General features: G+C 31.1%; 1 protein-coding gene and 1 long non-coding RNA gene across 2 annotated transcripts in view; one reads left to right on the top strand and one right to left on the bottom strand.

Moving 5' to 3' along the window:
• Positions 1 to 5,087: 5,087 nt before the first annotated feature.
• The window catches only part of LOC143076075 (sodium-dependent serotonin transporter-like), a 42,432-nt gene continuing 27,582 nt past the window's right edge, over positions 5,088 to 19,937 (top strand). The window contains exon 1 of the mRNA XM_076251710.1: positions 5,088 to 5,446. Coding sequence (XP_076107825.1) covers positions 5,263 to 5,446 — 184 coding nt within the window. The 5' untranslated portion in view covers positions 5,088 to 5,262. The remainder of the gene's footprint in view (positions 5,447 to 19,937) is intronic.
• Positions 16,852 to 17,902, bottom strand: LOC143076076 (uncharacterized). Its single transcript, XR_012978523.1, has 2 exons — positions 17,666 to 17,902; positions 16,852 to 17,216 (listed from the first exon to the last, which is right to left on the bottom strand). It is a non-coding gene; the product is annotated as an uncharacterized LOC143076076 (long non-coding RNA).

Genomic DNA, 19,937 nt, shown 5'->3' with positions numbered 1-19,937 from the left:
ATGTCCATTTCATACGCTGAGTAAATTAGAGACCGGACAGCTAGTTGACAAACAAATAAAACATTCCACGTCGTCTGCGACACAGATTCCTCATTAATTAATTGTCCCATCCTTATATACAAAACCAGCTACAAACTGATTGCTTCCTCATAAATATGGTAATTAGTAGATTAAATATTTGTCTACCAATTTATTTGTGTGATATTCAATAGATTTTAATGGCTGAATAAGATATCGAACAGGTTTGGTCTGTGTATTTTTGTGAAATCAATCTCAGAATTGCTCCATATAGCTGTACTTGTATTTTACCGGCAAAACTTCAACACAATGATAACTTAAGAAGACTTGTAATGCATGATAGCTCTAGACGTTACGCACGATATTGCGTCCTAATTGGTAACGTCAAAATTTGACGTTTTACGTCGGTAATCGAGTATACTTTGTTCGTTTTGTTTGTAATCATTTTTGATCAATATGGATACTTCAAAGTCTTGAATATATATGAAATATGTCCTACTGATAATTACGCAAGCCAAAATAAACAATACAAAATAGGTATTTGGTTGAGAAAATAGTGCCTATAGTATATCATATAATGCGTTGGTCACCCGTTTCAATTTAAGAAAAGAGCGAAGGGAGGAAGCAATTCATGTTGCTTAAATAACATAGTTTTTGTGTTTTGTGCTTTTATCTTTTATCTTTTTTTTAAATGCTGTTGGTTTTTTTTTTGTGTTTTTTTTTGGGGGGGGGGAGGGGGAGGGTGTGTGTGATGATAAGTGAAAAGATTTTAATGAAAAGACTTCTATTGTTTACAATGGAGTAATTAAATCAAGAAAGAGAATGATTGCATGAAAAATAATTATATTCATCTGATATGTTTACAAGCTTTGTATAATATCGAGGTGTAACTCCTCAGGAGAAACAATTTTACTGCCTCCTTCAATTTTAGCACAAATGAACCGTATTGCGGATGAATAGCAAATCGCAGTTCTACGCTTCACAAGTTTGAAAATAAACGGTTGATATTTTATCCTCTAGTAATATAGCCCTTCCACAACTTTAGAATCTTGGTTAAATGAACAACCCCAGTCATCTGAAATATTTTACCTATTTATTGACAAATTACCATATGTTTTTTTTTTTTTTTTCATTTAAGATAATTATTCATTTTCTATTTGATTATAACTACTATTATATATTACAGTTCTTATCGTGGTTTCTATGATTCTATCTATTTTCGAAATTTGTAATTTGGTTATTTTGTTTTGTCCTCTGATCTTAAAACATGAAATCGAACCGCACTTGTTATTTAAAAACAATTTAAAAACAATGAAATATCATTCATATATCATATGATAATACGAACTGCTTTCAATTTCGATGGCCAAGGAGGGTGATTGGCCTATTAATGAGTTCATATAAATTGATAAAAATCCTGCGGCAATTTTAAGATACGCTCGTGGCGAGATTTGTTCGACTCCGATCCTAATCGACAGTTATTGCAAATATTTTAACTTAAGTTCGCCTGATGTCCGGTTTCTCCTACCTATGATGACAGGTCAATAAAATACAACAAATGTCGCTTATACATGTAGCGGTGTTTAACACCAAAACAAAGAACAAACTTTTAGAAATAATTTGAAAACACATATATGTATAGCGTCCCGAATCGAAAACGTTCAAAACGTAAGAAAATTGTTCAGTGGACAAACTTGCAAGACATTTGATTTGTTAAAAAACGAAGTCATTTCGACTTCACAGCTTATCAAAAAGTATGTTATCGTATTGTGGGGTGAAAGCACAATTACGTAAAAGCACTATTTTGTATGCTACAAATTTCATATTTAATATAATGACGTTGAAACTGACAGTGTTTTGGTAAAAATCGTCGAAATTCGACATTGGACAATCTTGCAAGACATTTTCCCGAAGCCAATGCGTTTTTATTTGTGGTGCGAGTGCTGTAAAATTCCGGATTTGAAATGGTCTCTCTAAGCACATTTGTAGGAATAATTTATGAAAACAAAATTTTATATTTTCTGATATTTTAAAAGCGGTAACTTTTGATAACTTACCATTTTCCGAAACCTGACCATGGCGAGGATTATTCATTTTTGAAAAAATCAGCTTTGACCGTTCCATCAACACAAAAAACAGCAATGACTTAATAAATTATATATAACGTTTATCATTCATGCGAATTTTCGCGGATTTTAAACTCTTTTCTAGACCACAAAAATTCCCGCAAAAGTTATTTTGCGAATCATTTGTTACGTCTGATGACGTTTTGCCAATATTTGTATCATTATTTGAAACTATTATGAAAAGTTAAAGAATATTTTTTTATATTTTTGGAAACAGTAATACCTGCCTAATCTATGGATATAAATTTCATAAAGCTGAACAATTTGGATTTCATAGAAGAGCTATTTATCAAATTGCTCTGTCGTATTTCACAGAATTGACGTAATAACGTGCTTAACGTCATTAGCAAACAAAGGGTTTAAATACAGTAAAACTAATGTTTAAAATTAAACATGAACACACAAAATTTGACTTTACATTATCATGCAGCGCTTGACTTTACATATTCAGCGCTTGAATTTTCGTCTCAAGCGCTCGACTTTTCATCTCCAGCGCTTATCTTCCCATTTACATCGCTGGACTTTATATCTTATGTACGGGACTTAAGGGGGAAGACCTTGGTTCAGGGAGATAACTCTTTAAATTAGTTAAGCGTTTGTAAAAGTCAAGTTTCATCAATGTATTTTAAGCATTTACCTGAAACAGATTGAAAATAATCTATTTAACCTAGAAGCTTAGAATATATTTTTGAAATGGTTGACACAAACGTACTGATGATTTTAAGAGTTATTTCCCTTAACCTAGGTCTAACTCCTTAAGCGTTTGACTTTAAATGTTTAGTGCTAGATTATAGATCTACAGCGCTTGACTTTAAAACAACAACTCTTTAACTATGAGACCAAGAGGGTTCCATACAAAATAGATTCTAATTCAACAAAGAAGTTATACTTCTTACTTCCAACATGTCCGGTTGGAGAATATACCATTTCAAATATATGACTGAATCCAGTAACTCTTACTGTATTTTGCTAAACTAATAGTTTGAAACTAAGCTTTCGAAAAAAAACCACTTCCAGCTTTGATTCAAGTTACTTAATAGTAAATGCTTTTTAGAGAAATTAATCGGTATTTCGAATCTCTTAAAACAAAATGTTGTAAATATCTCTGTGTTATTTTTTTTACATATTTGTTCGAAAATTGCATTATACAGATTAGAAAAAGATTTTTCTAGAACCTCTAGTATAACTTTCAAGTTTTCTTTGCGCGGTCTAGTAGACTTTTAAAACGATAGTAGGAGGTTGAAATACGGATTGAAACAAAAAGTGTAGATACCATACAGGTAGGGTGTGGTCACAATTGTTCCAATGTAGACAATAAGCTTATGCATTTAACTATCATAACTGTTAAAGGTCTCTCGTTTTGTCGTTTCCTCCTTAATTTTGGAATCATTATATGATCTGATCTCCCGATATGATGTGTTAAACGCACAAGCGACATTTGATTTATGACGCGCTAAAAAGTATAACCACAAAAATATTGAGCTCCCTAGTCAAATGGCAAAATCAAAAGCTCAAACACATCAAACGAATGGATAATAACTGTCATATTCCTGACTTTGTACAGACATTTTCTTATGCATCTGGATAGAACCTGGTTTTATAGCTAGCTAAACCTCTCACTTGTATGACAGTCGCATCGAATTCCATTATATTGAAAACAATATTTGAACAAAACAAACAGACGTACGGTGACCTATAATTGTTAATTTCTGTGCCATTTTGGTCTCTTGTGGAGAGTTGTCTCATTGGCAATCATACCACATGTTCTTTTTTATATAATATATAGTCGTCTGATCTGTACGAATTGAGACTTTTTGACTAAGTCTAGATTCGCATGGCGGGTAACGAATGCATAGTAGGAGATGCTTATCCTGCCTAGACCCTCCTTTGTGTCGCAAATTTCGGATCAATACGATTTCCTGAGTATACGTTTGTTATTTTGATTTGATTGTTTATTCCTAATAAATTAATAATATTGTCATGTTTCGTCAACATTATTTGTTTTTTGTCTCATTGTATTTTCTTTATACTCCTCTTATAATGTAAACACAAACCCACAGAGAATCATTACGGGCTTAAAGACATATTTTAAGATGTTTGATATTTTGTTATAAAACAATCGATGTAAGAAAAGCTATTGTATGGGTTGATATAAATGTATTGTATCCCCTTCAACAACAACAAACTATTTGCACGCGGCCTTTTCATATCTTTTATAAAGTTCATTATGTTTATTTGGCGTGTTTTCCCATATCTGTTTTCGACGTATGCTATCCTTTAGTTCTATCTTTGCTACAAATTTAAGCGACATTTTAAGATAGTTGCACTTATATTCAAAACCATGTCACTACATCGTACTATATCATAAATGATACGATCGAAAAGGTATTATTTTCTTGACAGATTTCTTAAAACAATATTATTGTGTCTGCTAGTATTCCTTGATGGCTGTAGTTTATGATTTTGTGGCCATAAATACATATATTTTAATCAAACCGGTAACAGTATCAGGTTTATTTTACAAAATCCAGATCTTGGATTACTTTTTGTCACCAAATTCGATGCAGAACATTAGTGGACAATTTTATCGTATCTCATGCATAAATTCATTTCACCATTTCTGATTAGTTTCTTGGCCAAACAGTTTATTTCTACAATACGGGGATTGCCGAAGATCGATAGTCTCCCTTATTACTATTCAAATTAACCAATCAAAATGTATACAATACATAAAATATGTCAGTACGTTTATCCTACCAGCTTGTATTGTCGCTTATAGGATCATTTAAGGTTAGAAAGTCACAGAGCAATTAGAAAATCTATTCATTTTTTACTGTAGATAACTATAACGTATAAATATGTAATCTAAAGCCATCTTTAAATAACGTAGTTCAGTTATTGTCACGTGACATGAAGTTTTTCAGTCATACGTCTAAAGTTTTCTTGACGAAGAGTTGGTTGAATCCTAATTGAAATGAATTTTTCTGTGCACCATGAAATTTATAAACGGAACTTGAAACATTTGAAATATTTGTAACAACTTTTTAGTAATTAATCGGATGAAATAGTTTGAGCCGAGTTTTGGATAACTGTTCCCGCCAGTATTTAAATTTCAAAAATGGATTCTAAAATACCTGTCATTGACGGAATAGGGAAACTGATGATAACAGAAAAACCTAAAGAATTACCCGAAAGGGAGAAATGGAGCAAGAAGATAGATTTTCTACTATCCGTTATTGGATTTGCTGTTGACTTAGGAAATGTTTGGAGATTTCCATATATCTGTTACAAAAACGGCGGTGGTATGTATAGTGCTTCTTTTATTCTTACACTTTCAGCCATGATGCAGGCCTTGATCTAATTTTTACTCAATGTGTCTAGCAAGTGTCATTTTCAACTTTGAATTACTCATCTCTTCAAGTCCTAGTGTAATTTATGTACGAAATTTAAGATTTTTGTCGAAAAGTACATACCTGCCAACTTTTCAAAATGCCCATGGAGGTTTTGCGTGCAAGTTGGCTGTCATAGTCCTAAAAAACCTTCAAGGGGGGCCTTCAAATGCATTGTAATGTTTGTTGGCTTCGTCATACTTTACAAGCCTACAGTCATTGTAAAATTAATTGTTTTGTTTAAAATTCTGGACAATATAGTTCTTTCAAAATTTCAATTTGGGAGCCTCCATGGGGGAAATCCCCCGGAAATAGTGACAGTTGGCAGGTATGATAATAAATATTGGAGAATGAAACTAATTTTTTGCAGAGTGGAAAATGTGCAACATGCTTAAAATAGATACACGTGCAATTATATGAATAACTTTGTTTGAACTTCAAACTTTTTGTTTTGAGCAACACTAGTGACATGATTTATCAGAATGAGCACATAATCTTTCAAACTAATAATAAATTGTATGCCAACTGTCATTAACAGAAACTTTCATAAGAACGATGAAAACAAATTCAGATTTATCGTCACAAACTTCCCATTCATATGTTATTATTTCAAAGTTTTATTTGCCAAGCCTTCTTTATATTATGGTACCGTATATGTTATATTGAAGGACAAACATCCTAATTATTCATAAAACAAAACAGAAATGAAGCGAGTGTTTTTAGAGAGCTTACCCATCTACAGAGGCTATATTCATCCATACTATTTTCCCTCATAAGTTTATACTATAAGTTTAATTTCCTGATGCTATTAATGAGTTTAAATATAATAAAGATAAAAAGCCATCGAAAAATTGCTTTTATTTATATACATAAATATAATACAACTCGTCTAAACATCAACCCAACAATGTTAGATCTGTAAATTTGCTTTCGCATTTTTTTTTTTTTTGTTCTTCCCTCGCCGGGATTCTAACCCATGCTACTGAGATATCGTGTATAAATATAATACATAATTATATACAATGTATTATATACAAGTATACACCCGAATAACAACATTTTTCATTTTCGATCGGCCGCTTTTGCATTTTGCATTACGTTGACCTAAATATTATAGTATATACACTTGTGTAACATTGAAGACTTTCTGCTGACCTTTAAATGTAGTTTGTTTATTCATGAGGTCTCAATGCATATAAGCGAGTTCTCCTGTTTTAATTATACTATAAATACGGAAACCAGAACATTATTTTAAAGCCTTTATCAATAAATAATAAAAGCAGTTACTTGTAATACTGTTGTCGTGTTAACTCTCTTATTATTCGAAATGGAGATCTAAAAATTGCTTATTTCTTTGTCCTCATTAAAGTTCAATGAATTTTGTTTGATTTAATTTAATATAAATATGAAAATACAACACAGTACAATTAACTTCAATTTTATTTTTCATCTAAACAACACTGTGGCATAATTACATTGTATTTAATTAAATCATATGAATGTAATATCTATTATTAAAATTTAAAAATCAGAAAATGTCAATTAAAAATTCTATAGGTCTTTTCACAAAAGTTATTTTTTAATACGACGAGGACAATATATATGGTGTTCTTTAAACATTTGTATGTGACCTTATGAATAGAATTTATAATCATAAATTTTCTCAAATGTTTCAAGTATATTTTCAAATAATAACATAATTTGATTTTATTTAATCTAACAAAAATACTGAACACCAATTCGCCGTTTCAGAATATAATGCATCCTGGGTAATATTTTCAAAAGTGCACACCAAAACGTCCTGATTGGTTGAAAATGTCATTAACAATGGAAATTAAACCAATGACGTGACGTTATTTTCATTTTGGGGTACGAACAATGAAATTACCCATAATGCTTTAGATTCTGAAACGGCCAATTCAAATTCAAAAAAGGGAAGTCCATACAAACTGTCAAAAAAGAACGCTATGAACCAAGTGAAAATAAGACACAATATTTGATTGATAATTTTGAACAGATATAGTCTATCATGTTAAGGAGGGGTATTTGCGAAAAATACTAGTCGAGAGAATGTTAAATTTCGCGAGCCGTTAGGCGAGCGAAATTCATTCTCAAGACTGATATTTTTCGCAAATACCCCTCAATAACTTGCAATATCTGTTACGAATGTTAACGTCCAAAACGCATTGATGATCTTTTTTGCATATACTCCGGCGGCGTAAAAAATGAACGATATTCATTTGATAACAATAAATTGGTGAAAAATACACTGGCTATCAACCAATCAAAACCCAGGATTCTTACATAAGGTGTAATTAAAAAACAAAACAATTGCATGTCGTCGTCAGTTGAACATATATTAATCTAAAGTTTCAAATTCTATTAAATGTGTTCTTATATAGCGCTCAAAAATATCGTTTACTTATTTTATCATATGAAAAGATAGCAACAGTTTTCATGGTACCATACACACATAAAAAATTCACACTTTCTCCTTAGAGAAAACAAATATTGATATCAGAGTTTAACAAAATGATATTTTAATTTAGTAAATTTGTCTAAGCGTATTAAAGCAGAAAAAAAATGTTTTCTATGTTTATAACATGCATTCTGAGATAAGAGAAAAAAAATCACAAGGTTTTAATTGCAAGACCGCGCTTTATACCCACGCACACTGGTAGGCTAGAAAACAGATTATCAGGTTGTCAGTAAGATATCAAGTACAAGTCAAAATATAAAAAAAAATGTCAAGTGAGAGCAGACAAAATGTCTTCATATTATGTTGAGCAGCTGGTATTTTAGATTATCGTCCTTCCCTCCGCCTATATCACCCTGCTCTGGTGCTCCGTAATTCTCGTATCAGGACTTCAAAACGAGACCAGGCATTATCAGCGACGTCACAATGTGAGAGGAGAAGTTATCAGCGACGTCACAGTGCGAGAGGAGACGTTATCAGGCTTGCTTTTGTCAAGCGTAAAACTGTCTTAGGGAGAAAGAAACGACCAGTAATAGAACGATAAAAAGATAATCGGGTTTTCTTCGTATAGATATCGTAAAATATCAGCCGCTCGACACAATGTGAAACTTTTTAGCTCGTTCGCTACGCTAACTCGCCAAAAAGGTTCACATTGTGGCTCTCGGCCGATATTTTACGATATCAATGTGTAGAAAACCCGATAATCTATACATATCAGTATGCAGAAACCCAGATTACGATTGACTGGATTGTACCTGTGTATTAATCATGATAGAGACAATTGTTTTCTTAGTTTCGGAAGATGACTGAACAGTTTTGTTCGGAATAATCAGCGTTGTTTCATTCAGAAAGACGTCATTGATATGTCCGGGTCAAAATTATAAATTATATTGGCTAGTTTATTTTTTATAAAGGTTAGACTATATATTTACTTTGATCTGTGTACACAAATATTAAAATTTCTATAGACATTTAAACCACACAATTTACAGGAATATTTGGCAAACACTTATGTTGATCGTTGAAAAGCCTATTGCCTATAGTATGTGATTATAACGCTCAGTTGATTTGTAAGAGTGAACTCCCTTAGGTGTTATGTCCCCCCTTAAATCTGTGATTAGTCTTTTAAAAAAACTAGAAAAGTTATGTTTGAATAGTTTTTTAAAACGCAAAATCTACATACAAAGGTATTACTATAAGCCGAGTAAACTTACCACAGATCTATAATTACTTAAACGTTTATAGAAAGACTCCTATTTGAAGGGCAGATTATCTTTAAGTATGTTAAGTTAATTTATGCATACTTATGTAAATAGGATATTCCAAACTTTTTTCAAAACATCTTTTGTGTTAACTTTTGAAACAAAGAAGTTATCCAATGGGTACAAATATCCAAGAAACCGAAATTTTGAATAAATGTCCAAAGTATCGTTCTGATTCATCTCTTAAAGTGGCACATGAAGGTATGCTTGTTATAACATATTTTAAATGACTTGGTGAAAAATAAGGTTGTACGAACATTTTTGTTAAACAATCACCGTAGAATCAAAACTGTATCATATGTGCGTAAGCAAACTTGTATTTTTTAAGACTGACGATAGATGAAGTGACCTATGAACAGTTTTAAATTCAGTTTGGATCAATGATCTGACAGCCATATCCTATTCGGAAAGAATGTTTACTAAACATCTTCCTGTTACTCCATTGTCTGGCATAACCATGCACTACCCATATTTTGACTATTTTATATATTATGTCTGTTTAGTTCACACATTATTGAAGTTATAACGGAATTTGGTGAGACTGTCATCAAAGTGAGAGGGTTAGCGCTATAAAACCAGGTTTAATCCACCATTTTCTATGCCTGTATCAAGTCAGGAATATGACAGTTCTTGTCTATTCGTTTTTCTGTGTTTTGTTATTTGATTTTGCCATGTGATTAGGAACTTTCCGATTGGATTTCCTCTGAGTTCAGTATTTTTGTGATTTTACTTTTTACCATTAGCATCTTAAAATTTTAGTTGCCATTTAGGTATTTTAAAAGATTCTTTATATATTGTTGCTTTGGTTTGCATTATTTATCAGAGAAGTAATGTTTAAGTCGCAAGTAATTACAAATTGTAAATGCATACGAAACAAGCATGTTGAAATCAGGAATGAGGAAAAGGAAACGTTATGCTATACGAATTTGGAAATTGAAATGGCAATAGTTGTAGTAGCTGTAATTAAGATGACAATAAGATGACAAGGCCGCTCGTGCAGCCTATAAAAAAAACTTATGACTTCCTTGGTACATGATCAATTTCTAAGTTAAACAGCACTTAAGATGCCCGCGAAATTACCGTACAATTAGGCAAGTCTGGAAACAAAAGGTTTTAAAATTTCAAGGACATTACGTCTACTAGGCATGTAAGAAAGAATGCACAGATCGACAACGGTCTCCGAATTTTAATAATTTCAAAAAAAAAATAGGGTTTTTAGAAAATAGATTATTTAAAAGACAATTAAGAAGTACAAAACACAACATTTATACATGTACGTCATACCACAAATATTCCAGACTTTGTATGGCTTTAGAGGAGTAGCTGCTCAATGAAATCGGTCTTTAGTAGTACAAAATTCTGGCATTTAGTTAAAAAAAACTAGATATTTTCAGTTAACCTGATTACCAAATATGAATACTTATATTATACATGTATAAAGCATATTAATGATATATACTTCTACATATATTACGACAGCCTACATAACATTCAGGCCAATTTGTTTGTCCAAATTTATATATATCCTTTATTTGTCACATGATGTAGGAAATACACAAATTAGGAGTAAATAGGGTTTTAATGCATTTAATTCATTATTGGTCATTATGAATCAACATATTTATTATTCATTTCACTGTGGTTTACAAATTATGAATCTGTGTCGGTGATCATAAAATACTGCCCATCGTCTTCTCATAGAATTATCTCTGTATGACAATGCGCAGCTTCGACCTTTTGGATTATACGTATCGCTTATGTCGTTGAGTCCAGGGACATACCAACTTGACCATTTCCCACTGAACCATTTTATTTGATAAGCAATAATTCTTCCCTTTTCGATCACTAAGTCAGCCATGTCTAATCCAGCAACCCATCTGCAGTCTCTTGTTGCACCTCGTTCAACCTGTGTACATGTTGCCTAGATAAAATATTATTAATAAGATATATGTAGAATAACCATACATTATCTAGAAATATCAATGTTATTTGTACAAGGCTTAGAAACAGGTAGAAAGCGAGGCTGTGCCGAGCATTTCTATTTGTTTCGAGCCGAGTACAAATAACATTGATATTTCGAGACAGAATTTTATATTGCACGAGCTTGCGAGTGCAATATATGTTCTACGAGGGACAATATTCCCCAATATTCATGCAATAACCCTTTTATTGTATAGCAATATAATATTTGAAAGTAAAAATTGGTTTAAACTAAGATTTTGTCGTTAATGACGTCATGAATTTTAAAGATTTATTGCACTAGTGCAATATTAGAATTTATTGCACGCTAACTTTTGGTTACGTTCTGTGGAAAATATTATATTGCTATACAATAATAATAATAATAATAATAAAAAAAAAAATAATAGTAAATTCTTTATTTAAAGAGGGTAACTCAATTAGAACTAGTCTAATTTTCATTGAGGCCCTCAAACAAAATACATGCATACAGTTAACATTCATACATTCATACATTAAAATACAATATATATTACTTGTATATACACAATTCAATCATTCAAATATATAAATGGTAATAAATGGCAATATTTGATAAAGTTTTGTTAAAGGAAAACAAATTATTTGACTTGCATAAAATTTTAAAGGAAATGATTACTAGTATGACAATGTTTTTTTAATAATTCCACATTACGACATTTTTTTTATTTCGGGTAGTAAATTATTGGTTGCAGAATAAAGAAAAGATTTTTTATAAAAAAATGTATTTGGTCTTGGAACATCAAGATCATTATTAGAGACAGATCGTAAGTTGTGGCGTTGCACATCATCAATATTTAGCATTGCTAAGTAATCAGGTGTTAGTCCATTTACAATTTTATACATTAGAATTGATTGTTAATATTTTATTCTTTTGGTAAAAGATAGCCATTTAAAAGTTAAAAACATGAAATTAGATGGAATAGAAATATCACATTCCAGTATAATTCTTTCTATTCTTTTTTGAAGTTTTATGATTCTATCTGAATCTTTTTGTCCCCAAACTGAACTACAATAGTCTATATATGGTAGAATATATGCATTATAAAATAGTTGCCTTGTGTGTATTGGCAAATATACTTTAATTTTATATAGAAGTGATATTTTAGATGAGATAATTTTACATATACGATCAACTTGATCTTCCCAGCTTAAATTTTCATCAATGTCAATTCCAAGTAATATGAAAGAATGGACATTCTCAATACATGTTTCGTTGACACGGTAATGCATAGTTCTGATAGTTGTGTAAGTTTGTGTTTTGACTCCCAATTTCATACACTGAGTTTTTTCAAAATTTCCGTGAACCTGTATGTGTTTCATTGACGTCATAAATAAAACTCTACGAAAACACATTGTCAACGTCATAAACAAGGTGATATATGGTCAGTGACTGTATATCACATAAAATTATGAATATACGGTCAATGCAATTGGACTGCTCAAATAGCACAGCTGCAGTATATATATGCGTTTAGGGATATTCAAGGTTTGTTTGATACATCCTTTTGAATACTGATTTGGTATTAATTTATTGATACATATTGTAACTACTGAACCTCAGCTGGAACTGTTTGAGGCATATCCAAGAAACTAAAATTTAAATGCAATATGAATATCATTCTTACACAAAGCATTTCTATTCTTTTCTTTCTCATCGTTCTAAATGATGTATGCATATCAAATAATCAAGATATTTGCAATACAATGACCAAGTAGGTATTTGAAAAACGAGTACATGGAATCCTCTTTTACAAGAATGTAATTTGGCTCGATTATTTATGAAGATTTTTATACCAGTTATCATGAATGAATGACCAATGCAGTTTTCTTAAAAACTAAATACTTATACTGCCAAACATGCCGTTTTTTTTTCTAAAATCACGAATATTTGATAATATGAACTATTAACAAAGACTTCTTAAACAAATTTGGAGTATAATTATTTTAAGGTGAAAAATTCGCGTTTTTATATCTTTTCAAACAAAAAGTTTGATGTGTGTGTCTACAGAATCGTAATACTCTAGAAACCCGTATTTTGTTAAAGTTTTTAAAATTTCAACCTCCTTTATCTTTAAAAGTATTGATAAGTACTGTAAGTGAAAAAGACGAACTTGTGTCTGTATATCTGTATGTGAAAAAGATTGATCTGTGTCTTAATATCGCCAAGTGAAATAGACGTACCTGTGTCTTTATATCATACTGAACTCTTTGTGCTGATGATTCAGTTACTACCAATCCAAGGAAAACAAGAGCAGTAACAAACATATCGTCTGAATGAAATGTAAAGTTTGATCATCTCTTTTTATATATATAAGGAAACGTAGTGCAGCAGACAGATTTAATATTAAGTATTTTTTTTTATATAATTAAAACAACATTATGTTTTATTTTATTAGTACCATATGTTTATTTTCTTTCAATTGTTATGTAACACTACGAAGAATTCTGTAATAAATACAACTACCAAGGTCTTAGTTTTTTTGGTTGAGAAATCCGCAATAAAAATTAATGCAAATACGCTTATGAAATTGACCAAATTACTTTATTATCTGAATGTACTGAGAGATAAATTACGTTTTATTTGATTCTTTAAGATATATGTAGTGTAACATGTAAGTACTTTTGCTTCAGGAAAAAACAAACAAAGAATATCGAAATATAAAATTGTACTATTATGAGGCTGACTTCATGCAGGGACTTCTTAGGAAGCAAGATAAGAAGTTAGCAATATCCTTTAACTCTACTTTCCGCTATATAGATGATGTTCTTTCACTAAATAATTCAAAATTTGGTGACTATGTGGAACGCATTTATCCAATCGAGCTAGAGATAAAGGATACTACAGATACAGTTAAGTCAGCCTCATATCTTGACTTACATCTAGAAATTGAAAATGAGGGTCGGTTGAAAACAAATCTTTACGACAAAAGAGATGATTTCAGCTTTCCAATTGTGAACTTTCCATTTCTAAGTAGCAACAATCCAGCAGCACCTGCATACGGGGTATATATCTCCCAATTGATACGATATTCCCGTGCTTGCATTTCTTATCATGATTTTCTTGATAGAGGGTTGCTGCTCACAAGGAAGCTATTAAACCAAGAGTTCGAAAAAGTGAAGTTGAAATCATCCCTTCGTAAATTTTACGGACACCATCACGAGTTGGTTGACCGTTATGGAATAACCGTTTCATAAATGATATCGGATATGTTCCCTACGTCGTTACTACAATCCCCTTCCCTTTCATGAATGTGACCTACCGAATTAGATTATTTACCGGATTTGTTATCTCATAAGCAACACGACGGGTGCCACATGTGGAGCAGGATCTGCTTACCCTTCCGGAGCACCTGAGATCACCCCTAGTTTTTTTATGGGGTTTCGTGTTGTTTATTCTTTAGTTTTCTATGTTGTGTCATGTGTGCTGTTGTTTGTTTGTCTTTTTCATTTTTAGCCATGGCGTTGTCAGTTTGTTTTAGATTTATGAGTTTGATTGTCCCTTTGGTATCTTTCGTCCCTCTTTTAGGTTCGAACAAGTGCTCTTCAACTTTGTACTTGTTTTGGCTTTCAATTTGTTTCATCTGAGCGTCACTGGTTAGTCTTGTGTTAACGAAACGCCCGTCTGGCGTATTAAATTTTTAACCAGGTACCTCATTAGCTATTTTTGGTGTGTTTCTCTGTCCTATATGTTCTCCTATTTGTTTGTATTGTAGTCCTGCTATTTAATGTTGTCTTTTTAATGTTATATTTAACATTGTCATAAAAGCGGGAGGTTTGGCATGCCACCAAACCAGGTTCAACCCACCATTTTTGTCTTAAAATGTCCTGTACCAAGTCAGGAAAATGGCCATTGTTTTATTATAGTTCGTTTCTGTGTGTGTTACATTTTAATATTGTGCTTCTGTTGTGTCGTTGTTCTCCTCTTATATTTGATGCGTTTCCCTCAGTTTTAGTTTGTAACCCGGATTTGTTTTTTTTTTCCTTAATCGATTTATGAGTTTCGAGAAGCGGTATACTACTGTTGTCTTTATTTTAAAGGTATTACTTATAAAACGTGTTATTAATCGCAATAGAGGGTTTTGATCAAAGATTGGTTTCATATACATAATATATAAATACTAGACGAAAGTCATAACTACTTTTGAAAGTAAAATAAAAGTATAAAAAATATACAACGAGCTGTGAAAATATTTGATTTTCTACAATACTTTTAAGGAATGATTGTAACATTTTTCTGTCTATGAAGAAATAACATTAAAAATTTGGTGCACAATGAATAACGCGCGTAGCGGGTTATTTAACAGTGTGCACCACATTTTTTATATTATTTCGAATAGATAGAAAAAATATTTCAGTCATTTCTTATAATATAATTCTAAATTCCATTTTAAACCGTAGAAAACAACGAAAAAACGTTGATGACGTCACTGTCACATGACTAAATTATGTCTATGGGCTCATAACAAAATAACGTCAGCCAATCAGAAGACACATTACATCCAAAATTAAATTATTCTAAAATAACCTGAATGTTTATCATATGAATATCAAATACCGGTATTACATAAAAGTAAATCATCTCCATTTGTTTTTTTTTTTTTGAAAATACAGATAACCCAGTGTACTTGTATTTAAGATATTATTTATGGAGAAAACAACATGGTGAAAAAGATGTTTCTGGTTTCAACAGTTTTGACAACTACTGATTTATACAAATGCTATCTTTGGATAATTTGTGCAATGATAAAGCAATTGGTATTGTTGATTACAGAAATGAAATTTGTCGTCCTAGAAACTTGGAATGAGACGTCATATCTTGAAAATTCAAACTGTTTTTTTCTTTTTAAAAAATAAAGAAAAAACACACAACAATACCTTATTGTTTTTTTTTTTTTTAACATTTTTGTTACCTAATGTTTTCAGAAGGTCGGTGTCATGTTTTTGGCAAATCTTATTTGAAAGAAACATAGAGTTCCTTTTCTGTTTGTTATAACTTAATTTGTTTTATATTTTTAAATTGCTTCAATTTTACACGTTAACTTTGGTGGGTATTAACTAATCCTTATTTTACTTACAAGTATCAATATCAAACCATATAAGAATGTTTGTTTTAGAGTTTTGAGTGTGGCTTCGATATTAATTGAATATTTGACATTTAAAACAACCAAATTAATTATTTATATACAGGTATTTAACAAAGTCGACGACCCGATATTTTCATCTTGTAACTTTTACCTGAGACTACTACAACACATGTTATAGTAGTGTCAGCTTTTACCCATATTCATGAAATACCTTGCTTCAAAATTTGAAGGAAAAAAAAAAACCATCAAAATTAATGACTTTTTAAACAGTCCATAGGTGAAAACAAAAGTGGTTTACGATTAACATAATTGAGTTCATCGCATAAGGAACGAACCTATTCAATGTGACTAAAATCATTGACTTACTTCATGCAACATTCGGTACAATGTATAACTGAACGTTCATGGTCAGTTGAAAATGCATTCAGGCCTATTTTATACCCAGAACAATGCAGGTTGATTATCACTTCAATGTATAAATAAAAGAAAGGAAAATATAAGAGTTAGTTATACACTAACGGAGATCTTTTAATGTATACGTCATAATTACATCACTATATCTATTTGATATTTCCTCGTGGTTTACAAATTATGAATCTGTGTGTGTGATCATAAAACACTGCCCATCGTCTTCTCATTGAATTTCGTCGGTATGGTAAATCACATTTGCGACTGCTTGGATTGTACACATTACTTAAGTCATTGAGTCCAGGGACATACCAACTTGACCATCTTCCATTGAACCATCTAATTTGATAAGCAATAATTCTTCCTTTTTCGATCAACAAGTCAGCCATATCTAATCCTGCAACCCATCTGCAGTCTCTCGTTGCAGGCCGTTCAATCTGTGTACATAAGGCCTGCAGAAACAAAATCAGTACTTAAATGAAGACAACAGTAGTTTTCAAATCTTATAAATTTACAACGAAGACCAAAGAAAGATATCGGGGAAACAAATTGTAAAAATGAATAAATGTTCATATGTCTGAGTTATACACGTCATGTGCCACATGTGGAGCGGGATCTACCCACCCTTCTGGAGCACCTGAGTTCACCCCATTTTGTTACTTAGTCTTTAGTTTTCTTTGTTGTGTCTTGTGTTCTATTATTTGTCTGTTTGTCTTTTTCCATTTTTTAGCCATGACAGTTAATTTTCGATCTACGAGTTTGAATGTGTCTCTGGTATCTTTCGCCCCTCTTCTATACAATTATAAGTCCGATTTGTTTTTCGAGTGATATCCATGTAGTTTTGAAATAAAGAAAATTACCAAAGCACTTCTGAATTGTTTATAACGTAGAAAAGCCTTACCTGTGTGTTTATATCATACTGAACCGTTTGTGCAAACGATCCAGCCACAGCGAATCCAAGGACTACAAGGATAAGAACACTCATTTCGTCGGTGACATTTGAATTCTTTTCATCTCTTATATATATATAAATAATGAAAAAAAGTGTACAAGATGGATTATTTATTTAGCATAGTAATTGTCACATAAAACAACAGAATGTCACTGCTATTAATTACTTATGTTGATTTTCTCTCATATTAAATTGTTTAAAATGTAATGATGCAATGAATTTTTTAATAATACATATATATTTCAGTTCAAAGGTAATTGGAAAATCTGCAGTAAGATTTGCAAGTATGGCTAAAACAAGAAAAAATCTTCCTTCTGTAAATGTACTACAAGATAATGCTATTTTATTAGTTTCTTTATTAATATACGTTTTTAATAACACGTTGTTATAATTGACTAATGCAGAATAACATAATATGTACTTCTTGTTAAGTACTACAAACAATAAAAATTCAAAACTAGACTAAATATTACTAGGAACGAGTCACTGCATAAGTTAAATCCCGACTATACGGGAACGAGTACATGTTGCACGAAATATGTAGAATTTTTTCATCAAAGAAATCTTAATTTAAAATGTTGAAATGATACTATTAAAAAAACTAACCAAATTAGAGTTTGTTACCTTTATTTGTGTCTTCTTACTGGATTGACGAGATTTTAACGTCGAATAATTGAAATACGTAAATTTTTCATACGTTGTTTCGATTGGCTAAAAGCAGTTTTGCGTCATTCTGAAATTAATCTTAGTTTGCAAATGAAATAAATCATATAACACAAAATTGAAAATAATGATAACTGTATCTCTTTTATTTTATGAAAATCAGTGAATGAAATCTCTCAAATTTTTGGAACCATTTTAATTTACAAAAATCATCAAAAATACATGTACCAAAACATATTGATTTCATAAATATGCAAATGTTGTTGGTACATCAATTCCGTTTAAATGATGTAAAGTTATAATAGGGTACATCTATGTCAAACATCAGTCAAAATGTAATCATGTTGGGAAAATCCATCAAAACCTAGAAATAAGCGCAACTTCATCGCATGGTAAACATATTTAATTTTACTACCAACTAAATAACAGAGTGGTTCATACGTAAACAAAGAATTCGGTAGCCAGATGAATACTGCACAATAATCAAAAGGAAATACATGTACTGTATCAATAGTATACCATCTTTAATTCTATTTAAATTCATCTTTCATCTAGGTTGTTAGTGTATCTTTAAAAGCTGAATGTCTCTTTTGGTCATATAACCTTATTCTTAAATAATTGAATTTTGGATGAAACGCGTCTTCTGATTGGCTGACGTTATTTTGTTATGAGCCCATAGACATAATTTAGTCATGTGACCGTGACGTCATCAACGTTTTTTCATGGTTTTCTACGGTTTAAAATCGAATTTAGAATTTAATTATACGCGCGTTATTCAGTGTGCACCAAATTTTTTATGTTATTTCGAATAGACAGAAAAAATATTACAGTCATTCCTTAAATATGATACATCCCTGTTTTGGTTTAAGCGTCTCAGTTAAATCCATAAAAGCCTCTTCGGGTGCACGAAATTTATCCATATTAAATAATAAGATGTAGTATTAATGCCAAGAAAAACTATCCACCGGATTTCAAATGAAGTGGATGCAAGTAATTACAAGTTATATATTCCAATCAAGCAGGACCATGTCATTACGCACTGCACATGTGATTTTAGTCATATTAGTTGTACTGTTAAAAAAAAGTACAACAACAGATACAGTACTTAGAAGGTTAAATTGATGTATAAGTTCTTTCTGAAAGTTCTGAGGAAAGAATGTTGGATATATCAATTAAAGATGATAAAATAATACAATTTCGATGGTTATGCAATCAATCTGTACACTAAACAAGAAAATATTAGCTGAACAACTTTTAGTAGGGAGGAGTAAATTAAACTCCAACTATCTCATGCCTCGTTTAAATGTGCGTTTTATCAAAGGGAATAATTTAGGCAGTGTTTCATCGATATGAGGTTTCAGGTTTCTGTGTGTGTTTGTTTTTGGTTTTCTACTACCAAGAGCATAGGATTAGAAAACAATTAAATGAAATACAATCATTTATAAACAAGTGAAAACAAATCAAATACAGATATTTATTCTTCATTTTTATTTCTACTTTCTATATAAATGTGGTCAAAAATATACTCTTATATATATTAACATGATTAATACATAAA

Source organism: Mytilus galloprovincialis, chromosome 5 (assembly GCF_965363235.1).
Source record: "Mytilus galloprovincialis chromosome 5, xbMytGall1.hap1.1, whole genome shotgun sequence".
Taxonomy (NCBI): Eukaryota; Metazoa; Mollusca; class Bivalvia; order Mytilida; family Mytilidae; genus Mytilus; species Mytilus galloprovincialis.
This window is presented reverse-complemented; position numbering and strand designations above follow the sequence as displayed.